This window comes from Podarcis pityusensis (assembly GCF_964106645.2).
Source record: "Podarcis pityusensis genome assembly, chromosome: 10".
NCBI classification, from domain to species: Eukaryota; Metazoa; Chordata; class Lepidosauria; order Squamata; family Lacertidae; genus Podarcis; species Podarcis pityusensis.
In genome coordinates, this window is record NC_138035.1 from 24,908,635 (window position 1) to 24,931,446 (window position 22,812).

At 42.0% G+C, this 22,812-nt stretch overlaps 1 protein-coding gene across 4 annotated transcripts in view; it reads right to left on the bottom strand.

Moving 5' to 3' along the window:
* IGF1 (insulin like growth factor 1) overlaps window positions 1-22,812 on the bottom strand; it is a 62,299-nt gene that overhangs the window by 10,833 nt on the left and 28,654 nt on the right. For all 4 annotated transcript variants that reach the window (XM_080971855.1, XM_080971856.1, XM_080971858.1 and 1 more), the window contains exon 3: window positions 1,688-1,869. In XM_080971855.1, the coding sequence (XP_080827981.1) occupies window positions 1,688-1,869 (182 nt within the window). The remainder of the gene's footprint in view (window positions 1-1,687; window positions 1,870-22,812) is intronic.

A 22,812-nucleotide genomic window follows, 5' to 3' on the forward strand; every position in this document is an offset into this window, starting at 1 on the left:
GAGATCATTTAAAATCAATGGAGGCATCTGGTTTGTGTTTGAATATCCTCCCAGCCTTAATGAGACTTTTCCATGCAGCCAATGATATCAATGGAACAAAATCACTCTGAGAGCTTGGTCTCATTCCCATAGGATGATTTGTCTCAGTTTGATCACTCTAAGTTTTCTTGACAGGCTGTGGTCTGTTCATGCAGGAGGCAAACTGGTTTATGGTCCACATCTGGCTCCTGATCAGCCTGGGAAAGATGGTTTAAATAAGCCAATGCATTTATCTGACTGATTTGGAATTCTAGGCCACCTTGTTCCTAAGACTTGGCAAAGGCTAGAATATTAAAAAACCACCATTAAACTTTTGTTTAATATTACTTTTTTACATAAGACCCACAGATTTCACTTGGATAATTGTGCATTGGATTGTAGTTTTAAAAAAAGAAAGAATTTATAAGAGGGGTGTTTTTAAAATGTTTTTAAAACATTTAAAAATATGTTTTTAAAACATTTAAAAAAATGTTTTTAAAAATCAAAGAATAAGAGTAATTAAAATTAAGAATTGACACTGGGCAGGTGTTTTCTCTGTATTTTTTTTCCAGTGCTCATCTAAACCTTTTCTGCATAGGCAAGCCTAGTCAGACATGTAAAGCTGCTGTGTGTTTTAAACTATTATCTTAGCAATTTACCTGTTGATTTTATTCATTTCACTTTTTATATGCTCATTTTTAACACTGATAATTACTGACAGTTCTATGGCATGTCTTATATTCTTTGTAAACTGCTTGGAAGTTTTATTTACAGTTAAGCTTTATACAAATTTTCTTAAATGAAAACAAATGATCAGAAATCCACCTTAAAATGCCTGCTGAAATAGGAAAGTCTTTGACAAGCACCTGACATTAAGCGGGGTAGGGGACACGGACCATCTAATCTCAATTGGCAGTGAGTTCCACAGGAGTGTTGTTGCCATTGATGATAATTAATAATCATCATCTTCTCTGAAAGGCAGCTTGTCCACCCCTATTGATCTTCCTTTGTCATACATAGCTACAAGGAACTGCTGGGTATGCTCTGGTGCACTCTAGGAATATACATAGGTCTATGATAGGGCCTAACTGGTATTCTCATAACACTTTTTAAATTTCATATGTGTTCTGCAGTAGTGTCCACAGAGCAAGTGTCAAGGCCCCAACAAGCTAGCAGGACCTGCTGCTAATGATTTTGTATGTCCCCAGCCTTAAAGTGTTCTGACTCATTCTGGGCCAAACATTGTTTAGGCCCCTGACAAGTTATACTCACACGTGTCTCTGCTGTAAAACTGAGTTATTTCACATGGCCTGCTCATTCTGAGGCCTTCTAAGCCTTGAGGCAGACAAGCTGCATTAAGTGAAATTTCATCTCTATAACAATTAAAAGGTGAAGGAGGCCTATCCCCCTTTGTACTTGACCATCTTTTTTTAAATAAAAAAAATGAACAAACAAAAGTTAACAAAAAACTATGGCCGTGCCGCTGCTGTGAAAATAATCCCTAAAACAATGCCCAGCAATCTTCAATAGTGGATTTTGTTATCTGTGTGAGTTCCCAGGAGCATGAATGCATGAAGAACTAATGGTGCATGAACATCCTTCTGCATCAGTGCTGGAAATCCTCAAATGCAACATATTGGGAGGTTACAGTTGATCATATTCTGCCTACCTTTTGTGCTTTAGGCATATCAGTGTGGCGCTGAGCACGTACAGACCTTGCCGATTTAGGTGGTTTAACAGGAGCGCAGTACATCTCCAGCTGTCTCAGGTCACAGCTCTGGAAGCAACATTCATCCACTATTCCTCGGGTGGGAGGTGGACGCCTATTGCCCCCATACCCTGCAGGTTTACCTAAGTATAACAAAAACCAGTCACTGTTAGAGAAGATGGCATACCCTTCAACATTTCTCCGATGAAAATAGGGACGTCCCATTCCATAATGATAACTTTACTATTTATACCCCACACATCTTACTGGGTTGCCCCTGCCACTCTGGGCAGCTTCCAACATATATAAAAACATCATTAAACATTAAACATTTAAAAAAACTTCCCTATACAGGATTGCCTTCAGACGGCTCGGGGGTTGGATAACTCCATACCCTCCAACATTTCTCTGGTGAAAATAGGGAGAATCCTAAGGAAAAGTGGGACATTCCCGGATCAAATCACAAACCGGGATGGCTTCTCTAAATCAGGGCATCTCTGGAAAATAGGGACACTGGGAGGGTCTGAGATGGCCAAAGCCTCAACACACTACTAACATTAGAGTATTATTAGCTGAGTGGGCCCACAAGAGCAAGTGCTATAATATTTTTTACTGGATTCAGTAGCTAAAAAATATTGGCTGAACTCCAAAACTTTGCTGGAGTTCAGTAGGCACATGGCCGTTCGAGGCATGTCTGTAAACAGGGCTATATATTGGAATAGTTTTGTGTCCTACTTTACAGTACTCTGTTTGAAGGGTTGTCCAGGTGCGGTTTAAAGCTACAAAACCTTAAAGGGAGCAGCAATGGTCTTGAAGTTGCCTGTCAAAAGTTAAGACCTGGACAGCAGACTAAAAAGGGCACACAGGTCGCCTGGGCACAGTCTTGTTCACCACTATGGTGAGAGATGTTGTATTTCTATTTAAGTTGTAGTCATTATTTATAAATTTGCATCTATGCATATAAATTAGCATATTTGTTTTTATGCAAATTTCTGCCTCACCACTATGGTGAGAGATATTGTATTTCTATTTAAGTTGTAGTCATTGTTTCTAAATTTGCATCTATGCATATAAATTAGCATATTTGTTTTTATGCAAATTTCTACCTCTTTAGCCTTCTTTTTTGATGCCACGGTTCGTAATTTTTGGTGTTGACTAAGTGGCCGCATTAACGTATATAGATTTTATACACACGAATGCTTGAGTTTCACTCATTCAGGAATCATTTTTTGCACTGTGTTATAATCATAATAAAATAATTGTAATAATAGAGCAAGCAGTGCAAAAAAAAAAAGAGAACACGGGAACATGGTTAATGAAAGAAAAACAACTACAAAGTAACTCCACTAAAAGCAATGTAAAATTAATTCTATTGATACCTAGGTTCATTAGCCCCCCCCCCCCGAATATCCTATTTACCCGGAGCATTCTGGGGTGACCGCACTGCCATTATGCAATGGCACCATGCCCAGTTTTGGCCCAATCGCTGCATGAGCTCCAGGCTTGTGTGACAATCTGCCTCCCCATCCCCATACATCCAGCCCCTGCCAGTGTATATGGCAAGGCTGTGGAATCTTAAAGAAGGGAGTGCTGGGGCCTTAAAGGTGCACATCCACAATTTATGCAAATCATTGTCCTCTTTTTTGGCAATCAGTAACTGGCCACCCTATGCTTTTCTAACTGACTGGTGGTCAGTGTGCTCTGGAAGCCCCATGAGCAAATGGTCTGAAGGATCAGGAGTACCATGCAAGCTAATCTGATACCCATGTCATGCAGGTGTTCTTCAGGCTTTGGTGATAAATTACAACACGAAGAGCACATCTCAGTGTATTACATCATTAACCTGTGCCCTAGATTAAGTTGTCATAGATAGGAGCAAGGTGCTCTTTTAAAAACCTTGCTCAAATCACATCTTGAAAAGACTTTGGCTGCAAACCTATGCACACTTACTTGGGAATATGCCCCATTGAATACAATGGGAACCACTTCCAAGTAAACGTGCAGAGAATTGTGCTGTTAGTGACATTTTGCACTCTTTTTTGTCCAAGTAATTACTAATGTAAAGCCCATGGGACTTGTAATAGCCAGCAGGGCTCTCTACTTAGAGCTAGCCATTGTCACACCACCATTCTCCAGTGCCAGCTTGCAAAAATAAATGTCTAAATAATTCTGATAATTTGCCTTCAGAAGCCACAGAAAACGCATTATCTTGAATTGATCATTCCTTTTGCCCCCCAAAAGCTCTATAACTCTGGGCAATCTCCCCCCCCCCAAAACTCAACAACTTTGGGCAACCCCCCCCAAATTTTTTTGTTGCGGTTGTTGTTATACCTGGAAAAATACGGTACTTAGGATAATGACTAATCCAGCCTTGATTGCACTACTTAAAATGGAGAATCAGTATTCATCAAAGAATTTGCATTTTCAGCTGAGTGGGCAGAAGAAGCCCGACATTTGCTGATTATTAATGCGGATATTAATAATGCACATAGGGATGGTGGTTCTAGCACACTGAGTCCTTGAAGTGGTGGTCCATTCCCCACAACCAGTATGTGTGCTAGTACAAAGAGCAGAATTACAGAGGTCCTGGGACATTGCTTTTCCAGCATCTATGCTAACTGTTAGTGCAACAAACAACTGCTTGGCCATTGCCTTTGTGTGTCATACAGCATGCTAACTAGCCAGTGTTTTGAGAAAGTCTGCAACATGCTGTATTGACTTTTGTACCTCCTAGCCATTTCCTTCTGCAGACTACGTTTCCTGCTGTTCAGATTTATAGATCAAATCCAAGGCATTAACAGCAGAAATGGAAACTCCTGCATTGCATCTCTGACAGAGCATCAGTAAACCAAGATGTTCAGAATCTTTGCAGACACGTGCTTCGTAGTTTTACTCAGAAGCAAACCCCACAGAGTACCCATAGGCAATTATTAGTAAGTGTGATTCAGCTGCCTTTGAAACAATATAGCCATTATGCTCAAATGGTTTGCTAGAGCATACTAGTCAAATTTAAGAGAATTGTCAGAGTGCCCAAAATAATAAATGTCTTTTTGTGTGACAGTTCTGACCGTGGTTTCTTCTAAACCATCTCTTCTGAGACAGGGCCGGTCCAAGATATGTTGCTGGCTGAGGTAAAGGACAGGATACTCCCACACTGTGACAAGAGGCAGAGTTCTCCACTGCAGCTGAGGGCGACAGGCTAGTTTTGCAGGTGTAAGCTAGGGCCATGTGGCTCTCATAGCTTTGTTCCTGTTGCTTCCTGCCCTTCAGCATCTACCACCTGAGGTGGGCGATTCACTCTGTCTAATAGTAGGGCCAGCTGGGATCAGCTACACTCTGGAGTTTCCAGTTGCGAACTTTGGAATAGAGTTCAACCAAGCAGAACTGGAAGTTGCTGTCGTTCAGCTGATCCAGTCCCACTTGGATCAGCTAGGATCTTCCCTTGCAGCCACAGTATAAAATAAAAAATGGGCCACCCAATGATATGGTGTTGTCAGGTGCCTTCTAAAGTAACTGGCTGGGGGCGGAGGAGTTCAGGATTCAGCTCAGCAGGCAACATAGTTCCTTCTTTCCTGGGACATAGATTGTAGTACAGTGGTACCTTGGGTTAAGAACTTAATTCGTTCCGGAGGTCCGTTCTTAACCTGAAACTGTTCTTAACCTGAAGCACCACTTTAGCTAATGGGGCCTCCTGCTGCCGCTGCACCACCATCGCACGATTTCTGTTCTCATCCTGAAGCAAAGTTCTTAACCCGAGGTAATATTTCTGGGTTAGCGGAGTCTGTAACCTGAAACGTCGGTAACGTGAAGCATCTGTAACCCAAGGTACCACTGTATCCTGGAAAGAGGAACGCTTTGCCTGGCAACGTTTTGTTGCAAGCTCTGCTTGTCTACTTTATATTCTTGCTTTGAACAAAAATTCCCTACTGGTTATGTCACCAACGAAGATGCAAACTCTTGATGAAGCACTTCAGTCTCATTTAATTTTTTTTAAAAGCCCACTCTGGATTTTACCTCCTGAGGGCTTTGTTTTAAACTTGCGTTTAAATTTTAGCAACAACAGTTGTAAAACAAGTGTGTTTGCAACAGTTTCTCTTTGCCAAATGTAGCATATGTTTACATGTTGAATGAACTTATTTGCATTAAACACTGATTTTTTTTTAAAGAAAACTTACTGTGAAACATTTTGTTCTCATAAATCCTAAGAGAGTTATCACAAGAGAGCATGTATGCTGAGCTTGCAAGGAGAATATAAAGTATCTATCAGAATGCTAAGGCTGCAATTCTCTACCCCACAGACCTGGGAGTAAGTCCCACTAAACTCATTAGAAATGTATAGGCTTGCACTGTCAAACACTCTTTGGGGGCAAGCTTTCAGAAGTCACCTGACTGGGTTCCCTTATTGCTGCCTTTTCCGCTAAGGGCTCTGTCTTGGTTTACTACTACAGTTGTACCTTGGAACCAAGGCGTGGCTTCCAATTGGCTGCAGGAGCTACCTGCACGCAACTGGAAGCCGCAGAAGCCACAGAAGCCACAGCGGATGTTTGGGTTCCAAATAACATTTGCAAACCGGAACACTCACTTCTTGGTTTGTGGAGTTTGGGAGCCAAAACGTTCCAAGTCGCAAGGTGTTCAGGATCCAAGGTACAACTGTATTGGTTTTAGTGGTGGCTGATGCTCACTGGGACTGGAAGGGTGGAAGGCAGGGAGACCAACAGCAAATGAAGTCAGGGAGCCAATGGTAAGTGAAGCCAGAGCCGATGACGAGCAGAACAAACTCGTTCTAGTTTTGTCCCCATCCTCTTCCTTGCGGAATACTGCAAGGACACTGAGCAGTGCCACAGCTGGAGTAGATGTAATAAGAAGGCAGGCAGGTGAGGGCTGGATGAAGGCAGAATGGGGTTGGTGAGTTCCCAATTGGTGGTCCACGGACCCCAGGGGTTCCTTGTAGCCCACCCAGAGGATCCAAGGCACCATTCACATAGAAACTACCATAGAAGTATAAACATTTTCAAAAGTAGGGGATTCATGACTTAGCTTTTGAAAAACAGGGGGTCCGCAATCCTCCCTGCCTCCTTTGCTTAGTTGTCGATTTGTTTTCTTAACACTGCTGCATTGTATTCTCAGTTGCTGCTGTACCTGCTGCTTATTCATACACCACAATTTTGACCTTTGTGGTGGTAGTTTTTAGTTGCCTCTTATTTAGCAGCTTTGGCTCCCCCCACCTCCAGAAAGAAATGCAGGATACACATTTTAAAGTAGTTTACAGCACAATCCTATACACTACCCAGAGATAAGTCCCATTAAATTTGGTGGGGCTTACTCCCAAATAAGTGAGTACTGAATTACAGCCTTGATTAGTTACTTCTCTTTCAGAATGCCAGGGGATATCAAGCTTCATCACCAAGTCCTCTGCTAAGAACAACTAACAATGTGAATGAAATCATCTATGGCCCATGTGTTTCCTGTTTCCTAGCATTTCTAGGAGGACATGGAATCAAGCTCCAGGTAGAGGCAAGCATAATTCTCAATAATTGTTCATTGGTGGTCCTCTGGGACCACCACACCCCCATGGCTGGCCCATCCTAACCCAGGGTCCTCCAGATGCTTTGAACCACAACTCCCTTCCACCCAGGCAGCAGACTCAACAGTCAGGGTTGATGGGAGTTGTTGTCCAATAACATATGGAGCTCACCAAGTTGGAGATGGCTGTTCTTGGTGATTTGCAGAATCTTGATGCTTCCTGACAGTGAAGTGTGGGAGCTTTGTCTGGGAAGCAGGGCATAAATCTCATGAATGAATATAGGGGGCTCTTCTAATATTTGTTTGAGGTTGTTGCCCATCTTGGAGCACCTGGATGACCCTGGTCTTTCACAGAAAGCCTTGCCAACATCTTTGCACGCATTACGGAAGAATAGGTTATAAAATCAACAGGTTGTGTTAATTTTTAATTTGGTTGCTAGACATGTCTCACAATCAAACAGGGCAATAGACGTTCCTCTTCGAGGAATTTGCTTCCAGTAGCAGTCCCCCCCCCTCTTTCCCAAATTGCTTAATCTTTGTTTTATTTTTTTTATCTCTCATTCTCCCAATCTTGCTGTAAACTCTGTACTTTGGAAAGTGTTTACTCTCACACATAGTTGCACTGCACTATGCCCTCTTTCTAAGGCTGCTGCTGATGGGAAGCTATTAAGTCTACATAGCGCATGATATGGCCTCTATCCTCAACACAGTAGTTTCTGGAGCCAGCTGTGCTGGTGTGAAAAGCAGAACCTATAGGCAGTATTGATCTGGGATCTGAGGCGGAAATTTTTATAGTGTTCAGGATTCTTTCGAGATAAAGGCCAACAAGAGAGTGGGAGCTGATATGATGTATTGCTTTAGACCAATATAATGCTCTAGAGGGCGAGTGTGTTGCCAGCTCGTCAGAGTTTACAAGCCTAGGTCAGATTCCATGGCTGGAAAGCTGAAGGTTGCCAGAAAACAAATATGATACTTTGGCAAGAAAAATGCTGTGTTGGACACAAAAAAGGGAATTGCCAGATTTATTAAGGACTGTGATAACATAATTAGAAGCTGATGAAGCCAGTTGTCGTGTTTTTGGTTCAGAAATGAACAGCAAGGCCAAATATTTTATGGCATTTGTTGTATTCTTCCTGTTTTTGTTTCCTCTCACTCTCTCACACCTCTCCTCAGTCTGCCTCCTGACAAATCCGCTCCACTTCCCAGTGGGGAGGAGTTGCGGTGGACCACGTGGCCACCCACTCCCCTCTGGGGGCAGGGGATGGAGTCCCGCGTCCCCCGGAGGTTCCCAGCCATGTCATTCGCCTGCCAGCCAGTGCCTTATTCATCAATGTGGGGGTGGTCTCGGGGTCTCGACACGCAACTGGAGCCTTTTGTGAGCACTCACCCAAAGTACCATTGGGCTCTGATGCATACAGTTGAGTTATTTTAAATCACCCAAAAGCCAAATCAGGATGGCAAGGACACAGAGGCTGTATACACCTCTACTTTGCAGTAGGGACAGACTGATCTATTTCTGGTCTGTGTCACTTTTGCATCTTGCCACTTTTAGTATATTTGTCTTGTTTTAATGGATTTTTATTGTATATTTGTATGCTGCCCCTGTAAAACACACTCTGGCAGTGTGAAGTGATATGCAAATTGAATTGAATTGCTAACTACTAAGTCTGTTCTATCCTGGTTTGGCTTTCATTTGAGAATTGTATTTCTTATGGATTTTTTTTTAAGCTGAGTACTTTAATATATTTCAATGTACTAATTCACAAATTTCAAGTATATTTCAATGTACTAATTCACAAATCTCATGGATAATTGCATTCTGATTCACACATTATTCTGGGATACACAGATCGGACCAGCTGCTATCAGAATTCACAGAAAACAAATTCCTCAAGCATCCCATTGAATTCAGTAAGAATTCTGCATAGGATTGAACTGCTGGGCATTCTTGATATCTTCCTCTCAACAGTCTTGGAATTCCCTTACCCTGGAGATGCATCAAAATTCAACATCAGCAGAAATCAGCATACAATGCTTTTATTCAACAAGTTTTGTTCAACCCTTCAGTGGGCTATGAATCCACATTAGCAATATTTAAAAATCCAGGTCTTTATACAGGAAAAAATATCAAAGGTTGATATTTTCCCAGTATCTAAATTCTATGCCAAATACCACTGTCAATAAAGAATTCATCTTTACATCTCTAATCGTTACTTGACAAATATTTTTGTGTCACCGACACCTCTATAATTCCACTGACTGCAATAATTTCAGAGAAATACTATCAAATGTACTGCAGACCTTTGTTGCATTTTGAAATGAGTGGTAAAGAAGAAAACATTTTTTTCTTCCACTTCCTAATAGTGAGACACAGGAGCAAATCTAAAAAAAGTGAGTCAGGGAAAATGAAGGTGTTGCAAAGATCATTATTAACAGAACAAGAATTTGATTCAAGCTATATGGGAACATAATATACTGTTACTGAAAACTGAGGAGGAAAGAGGGCAATGGGCAATAGTTTGGGATAACAGGAAATAGTTTGTGGGTGTGTCTGCTACCCCTCACTATCCCTTGTAGATATGCTCAGGCAGAAAAAGTACAAACGGTGCACCCCACCATGGTGGTAAAAAAAAATTATAATAAACTAATTGACCATTTGTTGTTACAATGCACCAGACAATCATTTTTCTGAGATAGGCTGTCCCACCTTGCCTAATGTTAGGGCTGGCCCAGTTTTCTTTATTATTATTTATTAATTAATTTCTATACTGCTCATCGTGAGAAGATCAAAGGGTGGCTCACACTTTGGAGTACAATTCCCAAGGGGTAAATCCACTTCTTATATGTTACAGTGCAGTGCCAAAGAGCTATCAATCTATACTTCCTTTATTTCATTTTATGGTGTGAGTGTGTGAGACTCATAGGCTGCTTATCAGTTCGATCACTGACAACTCAGTTTGCTTTTTGTATGAGGCCAATCTGTGCAATCCAGAGAAAATCAATTGTGTAATTTAATCTGTCCTGTTGTGCATTCGTTATGATTCATGTTCATAAGACAGTCACATGCGAACCTTCATTCAATACTGTTTGCACCTCAATAGGTTTTGGGAAGTCACACTGGTTCATTTCCAAGCAGCACGCATGCTGTAACTTCCTACTGAAATCCTGTAACTTTTTATATTACAAAAGTTCTGGTTATTGTTTTTTGGTCCTGATTTTGTGGTGCTATAGCTGTCCAGACACCAATGGTAGCAGTGCAAAAACATCAGGATATCAACTCTCAAGATTGAGATACTCACTGGGTAGTATTTCAGGGCAACCCACACTGATTTCTCTACTGATGGAAACGTCTTAGAACTCTTCCCCCCCCCTCTATATATATGTATGAGAGAGAGAAATCCAAAAGGGAATCATATCCAAACTGCAGCATTAGGCACATCAGGGGTTTGGGTATGCTCAGTTGAATTTTGATATTTTTTAGAAAGTGCTTTCTGTTTCCAAAGTGATTTACCATGTGGCATAGTGGGATGTTGTTAGAAGAACACAGTCCCCAAGTCCCACCGAGTGCGTGGAACTAGTGGTGCAAGACACTGAATCCTGGCCACAGTATTCCCATACATTCTCTAATAAGTTAATAAGCTTTTAATTGGAAAAGAAAAAGAATTTCCCCCCTTCTTCCTCCACTTCTTACAGGGAAAAACTCTTGAGACTTTTCCACATTCGTATTTGTTGGTCTTTCAGTTGTTAGTCTTTTTAATGTTCAATAAATTCAGTTTTCCCTTACAGTTAGGCTTCTAAAGTAATCATAGTAATTCCTTTCTTGCACTATTTCCAGTCCAAGTTTTCTGAGAGTTTGACATGAATCCTAAGAACATTTAAAGATGTTTCTCAGCAGTACTTTATTATTTTTTAATTGGCAACTGTTCTTTCCTTTGTTTCATTGGATTCAAACTCTGGATTAAACAAACATCATAAATTATAGAAAAGCTGGATCACGCTGAAGCTAGATCTAGAAAAGAATAATGTTTCCACGCAAAATTTTCTTTGCCTGGTCAAAACATCCCTATATTTATTTGAAAATGCCAAACCTTTGTTTTAGAATTTACCTACATAGTGAATGTACTTTGTGTACCCCTCTGGGGCGGGGGTGAAGTCTGATTGTGTGATGTTTTCCCCAAAGTTTTTCAGTCTTCGAGGTGAGGGATTGTGACTCAGTGGTAGATCATCTGCATTGCATGCAGAAGGTCTCAGGTTCAATCCTTGGCATCCCCAGGAAGGCCTTTAATTGAAATCCTATAGTGCACTGCCACTCAGTGTAGATGGCAAGATGGACCAATGGTCTGACTCGGGTTGCAGACACATAACATTTTACTCAGTTTTCTTATTTGATTCTACATAGTCTACATACAATCTAGACATACAGTGGTACCTTGGGTTACATATGCTTCAGGTTACATACGCTTCAGGTTACAGACTCCGCTAACCCAAAAATATTACGTCGGGTTAAGAACTTTGCTTCAGGATGAGAACAGAAATCGTGCTCTGGCGGTGTGGCGGCAGCAGGAGGCCCCATTAGCTAAAGTGGTGCTTCAGGTTAACAAAAGTTTCAGGTTAAGAACGGACCTCCGGAATGAATTAAGTACTTAACCCGAGGTACCACTGTATTGCATATTTTTTGCTCTGAGGAAGTACTTCGTGGGAAGCTGGATTCATGCCAAAAATAAAAGCTCATTGCAGTGTGTCCATTTCGAAACAGATGTAGGTGGTCCCAGCAGTGGGGTGGCTGCATCTACACCCGCCCAATGACATTGTAGGTGGGTTAATATGTAAGGAGCCTCAATATAAGGCCGCAGCTCCTTATAATTTCTAATTCTGAAAGATTTGCATAGCAGTGACTCAGTAAGGATTGACTTGCACTGTGGTTTCCATGACTAATGGAGTAGAGCATCCACCTTACTGTACTGCCTGTATGTTGTTGTTATATTTCAACTACATTGTGTAGGTCTGCACAGAGACATAGTCATGTCCCTATTGGTTAAAAACCAATTTGTAAAGTGGATAGGTGAACAATGCCTTGTTCCACCCCCATTTTACTCCTGGTATGCCCTATGTCACTACTGTGCATTATGTATATCAGGAGTGGGGAACCTGTGGCCCTCCAGGTGTTGTTGGGCTACATTTTTATGATTGCAAGTTGTTTTAATATTGTGTTTTAATGCTGTAACTCACCGTGGGACCTTAGGGTGGAGGGCAGGTAATACATAGATAATGATAATAATACATACATACAAGCGAACACCCATCACCTGTGACCATCAGCTGGCTGAGAATGATGGGAGCTGTTGTCCAACCACCTCTGGAGGTTCATAGGTTCTCCAACCCTGATGTACATGTATGATCATGTAACATTACTGTTTGCTAACTGTAATGTATCAGCATGGAAATGCCCTTTAATGGTTTGCAATATTGCTACAAGCTGTGACAGTGTGCTGAGGGGGCAGTTATCACTCCCCAGTCTAGTAACTGATTTGATCAGTATGGATCCATGGCTCAGAAAGCTGAGAGGTGTGAAAGATGGGGAGATGCCGTCTAGTTAAGCATTGCCCATTCCAGGGGTAGTTAACCTGTGGTCCATCAGATGTTGTTGGACCCATCTTCCTGCTCCCATCTTCCTGAGACATTGGCCATGTAGGCTGTGCCATGTGGGCTGCTGGAAGTCCAACAAACCCTTGAGGATCATAGGCTTCCAACCTCTGGTTTATGGTGATAACAGCTCTACAAGATTCCAGAAAGAGGTCCATCACCATCCTACCTGGAGATGCTTGGGAACTGAACCTGGGACCTTTTGTATGCAAGACTTGTGCTCTACCACTGAGCTATGGCCCTTCTCATAACTGAGGAAGACCACTTCTCAAATGTTGCAAAGTGCATGTTGTTCAAACACTTCAGGTTCTAATAAAAAGCAAAGTAGATTTAACAAGTCTGAAGTCTGTCTACCCTGTCTACCCAGCCTAAGCTCCTGAAAGGAAAAATGAGGCTAAAAAATAATAAATGCAATAATAACACTGTTCAAGACATTTGGTCCACAATAGAATAGACGGTATTTGAATCCTACTATGCAGTATATGAAGAAGAGTCTTCACCTCCTTTCCCTTCAAATTAAACCCTAAGTAAGTGGAAAGCGACTGCTGTAAAAGTATTGCAGAACGAAGAAAGGGAATAAAGTTCATACATGTATAATGATAGGATTATTGTGTAATCAGTCTTGGCACCTTCCTGGCTCTGCCCACATTATTCTGTCACAGCTTTTCACTGCACTGTTTAGAGAAGAGGTCACTAGCCGTGTTGTTCTTGACTGTTTGGAGTCATATTTTTTTTGCCCAGTAGCCCTGTCATCCTTAAAGTGGAAGGATTCAGTCTGTGGAAGTGTGGAGCACCTGCCATTCCTGTGAGATAAGGCAGTTTGGTGTTTCAATGGCATCCTTCAAATACAAGCACACAAAGGGTTTTTGGGGACGGTTGAATAGGTTATTTAGAAATGTACCACTTCCTTAACTGTCGGCCTTCACCAGCCCAAATGTCTGGGGCTGATGGGAGTTGTTGCTGGGGACTGAGAGAGGAGTACCAGGATGCTGGGGTGTGGAGCTTGTATGCATACCTATGTCCCCCATCCCCAGTTTTAGCTCACACATGTTCAGATGAACACCTGAACACACATTTTATCTTTTGGGCATCTCTCAGGATGATACCATGACAGATCACAGTCAGGACGACTTCCCATATTACATTTTGTGATGCTAATACAGATTGGGGGCATGGGTGGCGCTGTGGGTTAAACCACAGAGCCTAGGACTTGCCGATCAGAAGGTCGGCAGTTTGGATCCCCACGACGGGGTGAGCTCCCGTTGCTCGGTCCCTGCTCCTGCAAATCTAGCAGTTCGAAAGCATGTTAAAGTGCAAGTAGATAAATAGGTACTGCTCCGGCGGGAAGGTAAACGGCGTTTCCGTGTGCTGATCTGGTTCGCCAGAAGTGGCTTAATCATGCTGGCCACATGACCTGGAAGCTGTACACTGGCTCCCTGGCCAATAAAGCAAGAGAAGCGCCGCAACCCCAGAGTCGGTCACGACTGGACCTAATGGTCAGGGGTCCCTTTACCTTTACCTAATTCAGATTGAGGGGGTGAGCTACACGTTATTCTAACAGCACCTTTGGAAGAAATAACAAGTGGTGGGGATTTTCAGTGGGTAAAACTGAGTACAGGAAAGAGTTAAGCCAACTTCCCTGTGACCCCAGTCCTGATTGGTGCCCTGTGTACCTGCTTTTTCTGAAAGATGAAACTGGCCAGTGACTTTCCAGGATTTCAGTCAGGAGTCTTTCTCAACTCTACCTGGAAAAGCTGGCAACTGAACCTTGAACGTATTGCATCTGTGTTTAGCATGACACACAGCAGGACTCTGAAGCTTTAGCTAAGTCGGAAACAAAGGAGAGGCCTCCTGAGAATAAGTAGATGTAACACTCATTATAAATTATAACTTCTAATGAAGGCACGATCCAAATCCTGGAGGGCTCTGATGTGCTCTTAGAACTTCTGCATGGAGGGGCTGTCCTGATAATTATGCCCTGGAATAATCCACTCATTTAATTGTGAACCACCCTGGCATCCAAGGAACATTCCCAGGCTCATGGAAGAGAATGAGAAAAAGATTAGGGTTGGAGAACCTGTGGCACCGCAGAAGTTGGTGAACTCCAACTCCCATTGGCTCAAGCCAGCGTGACCCAATGGTAAGGGATGATGAGAGATGTAGTCCAACAGTATCTGGAGGGTTACATGTTCCCCACTCTCAGAGGTGTACCTAGGCTCCCCTGTGCTCTTGGCAAGAAGACATATCGGCCCCTCCAGAGCTGGGACAGACTATGGACCAAAAACGGAAAAAAAGTTTGCTTTTTGTCGCCTTTCGTGCTCCTCCAGTGACTTCCTCCATGGTCATCAGGGTCTGCTCCACTCTTCCCCTCCTCCTCCTCTTCCATCTGCCTGCCTGCCTGATTGCCTCTCTCCACTTGCTGCCTTCCTTTCTGCCCCCCCTCCCTCCCTCCCCCCCTCCCTCCCTTCTTTCATCCTCCTGCAACTCTTGCTCGCTCTCTCATCTTTCTTCCCTGAGCACTCTGCTCACATTTCTAACAGTGCCGCCAGCCAACTGGGGAGGGGGCACTGGGGGGCTGCTGTGTTGGCCCAAACCAGTGACCAAATTCCTCTGCCAAGATGCCCAGAGGAAGCTGCATGCTTCATCTGGCTGCCCAGAGCAGTGTAGGAGCGCCCTAGGGAGCATGCAGATGGGGAGACGAGCGGGCTACTAGCCACTCTGAGCCAGAGGCACAATTTTTGTGCCTCCCTGAGCCTGCGCCCTTGGTGGGGGCCAACCTAACCAACTCCTTAGAATGTCCCTGCCCATCCTTGACATAGATTAATACACATAAACATGGAAAGCTCCACAAACACACTAGAGCTGCTAGAGTAGGGATGTTTGATGCTACCCAGGCAAAATAAAACTCTATCCAGTTTGCACCTCGTGCCTTGATCTGGGTTTCCCATTGGTACCCCTAGAAGCTGAAAGGGAGCCTTGCACTCAGATGACAGCCCTATGAGCCATAGGGCACATGCCTGATTCAGTATTGTGGCTAATGCATCTATAATTCTTGAATAAGTAAACAAATATTTTCCCCGCATTTCCCAACTTGCAAGTAGATGTAGAGAAATGAGCACTTTTGCCAAAACAAAGGAAAGGTTTTAAGCATGCCCCCCCCCCCATGCCAACTGTCTGAGCCTAGTTTCTGCTGCACGTCACTGGATCTCTTCACAATTATTAATAACTTTCTGGAAATGGAGCTGTTGGCTGCTGCATTCTGTGTAATGTTGTTTATCCCTCTAGCAGTCAGACAGCAGGCCATTAAAAATAAATTGCAATCTTTGGAAGGCTTTCCCACCACCTTTTCATCTTTTTAAAGAATTTCCAGCAATTAAAGGTTGACTAAAGAATGCTGATAAGGAGCAAACAAAATGTTGTGGTTGGCATGCAATCAGGAAGAGTAGTGCAATCTGGAATCCCATCTGCACCTTCAATATGCAGGTGTAACAAACCACAATACAGCTTATTAGTATATATTGAATTACAACAAATAAATAATGTGACACTAGGAACCATCATATTCTTACTTAGCACTGACGGTGTAAACCTGTGCACATTTGCTTGGAAGTAATTCCCCATGCGATTTAGTGGAGCTTCTCGTTAGCAAGTGTGATTAGGATTGCAGTCTCGCATCTGTGCCTCTTTCCCTCCATTCCTCCCCCCACCCTTTTCTGTCAACTTTATACTGCAGAAAGTTGCAAAGCCGACATCTGGTTCTGGAGGAAATCACCATTGGAGACTTGTTAAATATTCAAAAATGCTTGGAAAGTGTTGCAGTACAGTAGGAAGACAAGACACTTAACCACGCTGAAAACCAGAGACATTGCCGCTTATACAATCCGTAACTTGTTCCATCTGTGCACCGTCAATCCTGTTCCAAGTCAATCCTAATTAAGCATATGTATGAGCCGAGAGGTGTATTCATCAGAAATACTCTCAGTTCCTCAATAATGTGGCAATGAGCAGGAGATTATCCTTGCCTTCTTTCCAAGGTGACGTCACTACATTAGGTCTTTTGTGCTGATAATCGGGACTTAGGAAAGGTTTTATGTTCTTAGCGCCAGTGTTTTAAAATCTACTCATACTGATTTTAATGTAATAAGGGTCAGCAGAGCTTTAAAAATTAATATTTATCTTGAAAGATCAGAATTCAAATCTTTCTCTCTCCCCACTTTGGGGAGTGTGTGTGTGTGAGGGGGAAAGGAGTGAGAGGGGTGATTTAAGGATAAGCAAGCTTTGGGCTTCAGTGTTCCTTTGTCACATCTGGCAAAGATCTAGAATATCATCCAAACTGATTTGCTGTAAAAAGAACACAGCATTTCAGGCATACAAACCTATTGCTTACATTTCAGTGCTGAAGCTGGCAATAATTATAGAAGTCATTTAATAGAGTAGACATTCTTAATTTATGAGTTCAGGTTGTAAGCTTCCATGTCAGACATTGTACTGGCTGAAGATTGAGTAGCAGTGATATGGCACTTTCATTCTAATACAGGAGAAGCAACTGAGGTCGCAACATCATGTTAAGATCTATTTGGAGCACATCCCATACTTTTCTGAAGAATCCCTCATGTGCTTTCTAGTCCCCCACAGTCCCTTCCTTAGTTACCACCACTAGCAAACACCTCTATACAATACTTTTGAACTATACTGTTCACCACGTGCTTAGTCACTTAAGGCCTGTTCCTCAGCCAAACTCTCAGGACCACCTGGCATCATTGGGCCACTCAAATTTGGCTGAGGTAATAAGCTCTGCCTTTATTCAGAAAGCACTCTAATTTGGAAGTCAGAAATTTAATTTTATAATGGAAGTGGAAAATGTCTCTGTATTTGTATTTTGCTGCTTGCAACTCCCCCTAGAAAATTGTCTCCAGCTTTGAGCTGCACCCCAAAAACATTATTTTGGGAGCTCTCTCAAATCACTTGTGTGGTAATTAGGGATGGATGAATCTTTCAGTTTTTGTTTCTAATTTTTCCAGATTGATGTTCAGTTCTCCACATTTGTACATCCCTTTGTTATATGTGTGTGTGTGTGTGTGTGTGTAGTTAGGTAGAGTTAGAGTTAGAGTTATATATAAATAAAATTTCATAAGGATTTTAGTGTGAATTTTTCCTAACGTATATGCTTGTGTGCAATTGTGCCTAACGTACACTTTTTTGCAAAGAGGCCTTCTTCTACATAACACATTTTTGTATGTTATTTTCACTAATACATGTGCTTTTATGCACAAGTTACCCTAATATGTGCAGTTTTGTACGCATTACTTGGCTAGAGAGCTGCTTTGCAAAATTCAGAGAAGTGCAGATTTTGAAGGATGGATGTGCTTCTGTTTGTGTATTTTTTTCAGAAAGTGTGAATTGATTTCTCCTCCATCCCTAGTGGTTATACAGAATCACAGGGAAGAACCCAACTTACGGGGATTTTCTAAAACATGTTGAGATTGCAAGTAAAGTGAGGGTGAATATGATGTACATGCAGCCATTGTGTCATACACTATGGGAGGAAGTGACTCTGGGAGGAGAGGGACATATTCCTACTCCTTCACCATGGGAGAGATTGGGCAGTCAGGTTATGTATGAACTGTATCTAAGTAATAAAGTAAGTGGCAGAGATGAGCAGAATACAAAACACATGCCAATTGCTGAAACACTATGCTATCACAAGTACAATGTATAATCGAATTGGATGCAACAACTTTCAGACATGAAGAACTCCAGGGAAAGAGACTTGGAATCCTAGATATTGTGGGAAAAGCCACTCATCTGTTCCATTAGCACCTACTATGGAACTCTGCCTGCTATACTGATGCACCTGCAAGAAATGAAATTATTCCTTTGAGCAAAAAAAGTCTGCTTGCCACAAATATGACAGGATGGTTTCCGAGATTCCAGAAGCAGAGTTCCACTCACAGAACCTTTTACTCGCGGAAAAAGGAAAGTGATTGCCATTGATTTCTTTTCCCACTGCAGCCTGCTATCATTTACTTTAGGAGAGTGGAAGACTCTCCAGAATGGCATGGGAAGCAGAAGGAGGAATTGGAGACAAATCTCCTCCCCTTCCAGGAGCATCTGGGTTGCCAGCTCTTCTGCAAACAGATGGAACCCTTTTTGTGGAAGCTCTATTGCCCCTGACTATGTTCTTTATATTGCCTCTTTCCTTTGAATAAAGAGGAAGTAACTCTGCACACAAGTGAGTTCATACTTCGGAAAACTACCTTGAACTATATATAACATGTTGGTGAGATTTTAAAATTACGGAATGTGTTTGCAAAACTGGCATTGCTGTGCTCATGGGTTACACAAGAGTCTGATGTCAGCCTCCTCGACTGGAGTCACACTATTGAGCAACTTGGACGGGAGGGTTCACATGCAAGAGTCTTTCCAACAGTTCTAGGAATTTTATATCTTTAAAAGCATTCAGTATATTTCTTTTCATGCTCAAGCATGGCCCTTCCAAACCTGCATTGTTGTTTTCCAGAAATTTCAGTGAACTGGGGTCACTGAGTAGATTTCTCACTGTTTACATGGAAGCTGGGCAATAATCTACTCCCTCAGTAGATTCTATTACAGAATTCTAAGGTGAGCTGGTATAATAAGTTTCATATAAGATATTCCTTACACATAGTGCTGGCCTGGACAGCACACCAATGGATAATTTTTTTTTCTGGCAAAGCTGTCATTTGACACTGTTTCATCTGTTGACATTGTACACATATGATGCAGGAAAGCCATGATCAAAAATGTAATTTCAGTGGGAATGTTAGTAGTTATTTTCATGATTTAGTATTATGTGACTCCAACTCTCTACCCACACATTTTTCCTTCCTAATTGCCTCTTGTGTACTGGAATTGTGTTTCAGTTTTCAAACCACTGACACACTGGCTTAAGGGTCTATGCTTAGACCATTGATCCAGTAAGGAATATAATTTTACATCTTTTTAATCCCTCAGGACAAATTGAAAGGCTACATTTTACAGTTGGGACAAATTCTAAAAATGATTCTTGCGTCTGAATATCATTTAAAACAAAAGGTGCATAACTTGCTTTCCCACAAACTGTTTTCTTTTCTTTTTTGCAGAGTTAAATAGAAAACCCCTGAATATCAGTCGCTGGGGAACAAGAGTGGGAGAGTCAGGGGGCAATTTCACAGTCTTTCTAGATGCATCTGGTTGGCCTCTGTGAGGAACAGGATATTGCACTAGGTAAGCCTTTGGTCTGATCCAGTTGGGCTTGTCTTATGTTTCTGTGTTCTTATGCTCTTAGTATATGCTCTTAAGATAAGCAAGTTACATTGCTGAGACAATTCCAGGGGTGCACTCTGGTCATGCCAAAAGTCAAAAGGGCAGGTAGCAGCACATGACACACCCTTCTTTGGCAGCGTCTCTAAGTGTGAGTCCAATAAATTTCTTACTTCTAGAAATTCAGTATACATTTTCATTCCCCATAGGAAACTGTGGATATGCACACAACTCAAATATGCTGGACTTCCTCTTCTACGGCCTAGGACTCATGTCCATACAGGACTGCCTCTCCTGGTATGCCCCGCAGAGGACCTTAAGGTCCACAAATGACAACACTTTGGAGGTCCCAAGTCGCAAGGTGGTTAGAGTAGTCTCAACTAGGGCCAGGGCCTTTTCAGTACTGGCCCCAACTTGGTGGAACACTCTGTCACAAGAGACTAGGGCCCCGTGGGACTTGACATATTTCCGCAGGGCCTGCAAGACAGAGCTGTTCTGTCTGGCCTTTGGTTTGGACTCAGCCTGACCCTATGTTTCCCTCCCCTTATGGTTTTGAACTATGGGCTACTATTAAAATGAGGCTGCATTTTAAATTGTATTTTAACCCATATTTTAAATTGTTTCCCCCCCATTATGTTTTTATTGTGATTTTACTGGTGTTAGCTGCCCTGAGCCCAGCTCTGGCTGGGGGGGGGGTATAAATAAAATTTATCATCATCATCATCATCATCATCATGTTCTCCATGCATACAAGCCTGCAAATCACTTATCAGAGTGATCTTTTGCTTGCAAAATGGTATGTCTGCATTTAACTTTGCTCTCTGGCACTAAAATAGCACCTGTTGCTGGCATCAGCCAATCAAATTATACCTATTCTTGCTTCTCCAAGTCACGAGGACAAAAGACACTTTACCACAGTGGCAGAACGCTCCTTACCTGGTATTTTTAATGTTCAGTGAAGAAGATATGACTCACCTTATAAAACATGCATTATGCCAGAAAACTTGCATTAAGTGTAGTTGAATGGATTTTGATTGTTCTTACAGTTTCCTGTTGTTTGTGTACTTTGAATCCCAGTTTGTGGGTTGTTTTTAAAAAAGAGGAATAACTAAATTTCTAGGAAAAGCCAGCACTTGGAACCCTGAGTAACCTTTGTTAATTTTTAAAATGCAAATGCAGACTATATGTCCCTTCAGTTTCAGCAATCATTATTTTTAAGTCATGTCATGAATTATTAGTTTTCATTGAATGCCTCTCATATTCTTGTCAGAAGATTCATTTTAAATGTATTAGGATGCTCTGTGTGACAGGAAGTCAAATCTTTAGGTCAGCCCTTACTCTCTCTCTCTCTTTTTTACGTGACTGGTGTATCTTGAAGTTCAAGTAGGACAATTGCTGATGATTCAGTAGCTAGCAATAAACCTATCTGCTTTAAACACCTAGCCTGGATAATACTGAGGAGCAGTCAAATTTTGAAAAGCTAAGGGTGCATGCAGTGAAGTAATCAAAAGGGTGCAATACATATTTGGATTCTGGGTCTCAAAAAGTGTTAAAAGATCTGAGAGAACGTCAATTTCTGGTGGCAGAAAAACAGAAATGTGAACTAACTTGACAATAATCTAATAATCTACAATTGTCTTCAAAAATCTGACCAGCTGAGAGAACAGCCAGTTCTAGACAAATCATAAAGCAGCCCTAAGCTATGCTAGCTCATTTGAGGTTCCCTCATACCTCGGCTCCCGACGCCTTGGGAGTTGAACGTTCCGGCTCCAGAACGATCAAAACAGGAAGTGACTGTTCCAGTTTTCAAACGTTCTTTAGGAAGCCGAACGTCCAACGGGGCTTCTGCAGCTTCCGATTGGCTGCAGAAGTCGCGCTTTGGAAGTCAAATGTTTTGGAAGTTGAACGGACTTCCGGAACGGATTCTGTTTGACTTCTGAATATGACTGTACTAATGCTTGGAGAATATACACTTCAACTAATGTTCCATCCAATGAAAGCTTTTATTGGACGAGGCCAGTGGCATCATAACTGGCTCAGTAGGGTGACACTCATAAGCTTTCAGTTTCCTTGGAAGTTTTGTATAGAACAGTCAAATGAGTTAGCCTCCTTTTCAGCCCATTTTTTTTTCACTTAACCATGGCATGCGTGCCTTGCACAGATCCCTATTTGGTAGCTGTGTAGATACTGTACTGACTTTGTGTAGATCTTTTCTTGCCCTCATCATTAACATTGTCAGACCTTTAAGCTGTCCACTCTATGTTCCTCTCCATCAGGAAGTTTCTGACTTTTAATTTATGCTTGTATATAGGGATGGATTGAGAATCAACTTTGATCCTCTCAGTTTCCCATTTTTCTAATCTAAGATCTGGTTCTCCACATTTTTCTGCAGCAATTTGTGGGATGGGGAAAAAATCAAATCATGAAAATTTGTCAATATATTAGTGTGAATTTTTGCTAATAAATACCATTTTGTATGCAGTGTTCACACACACACACACACACACACACACACACACAGACACAAGCAATTTCCCTAATATAGTGCATTTTTGTATGCTATATGCATTTTATGCATATCCTCCCCAACCTATGCATTTTATTTTATTTTTTGGTTGGAGAACTTTGGTTGGAGAACT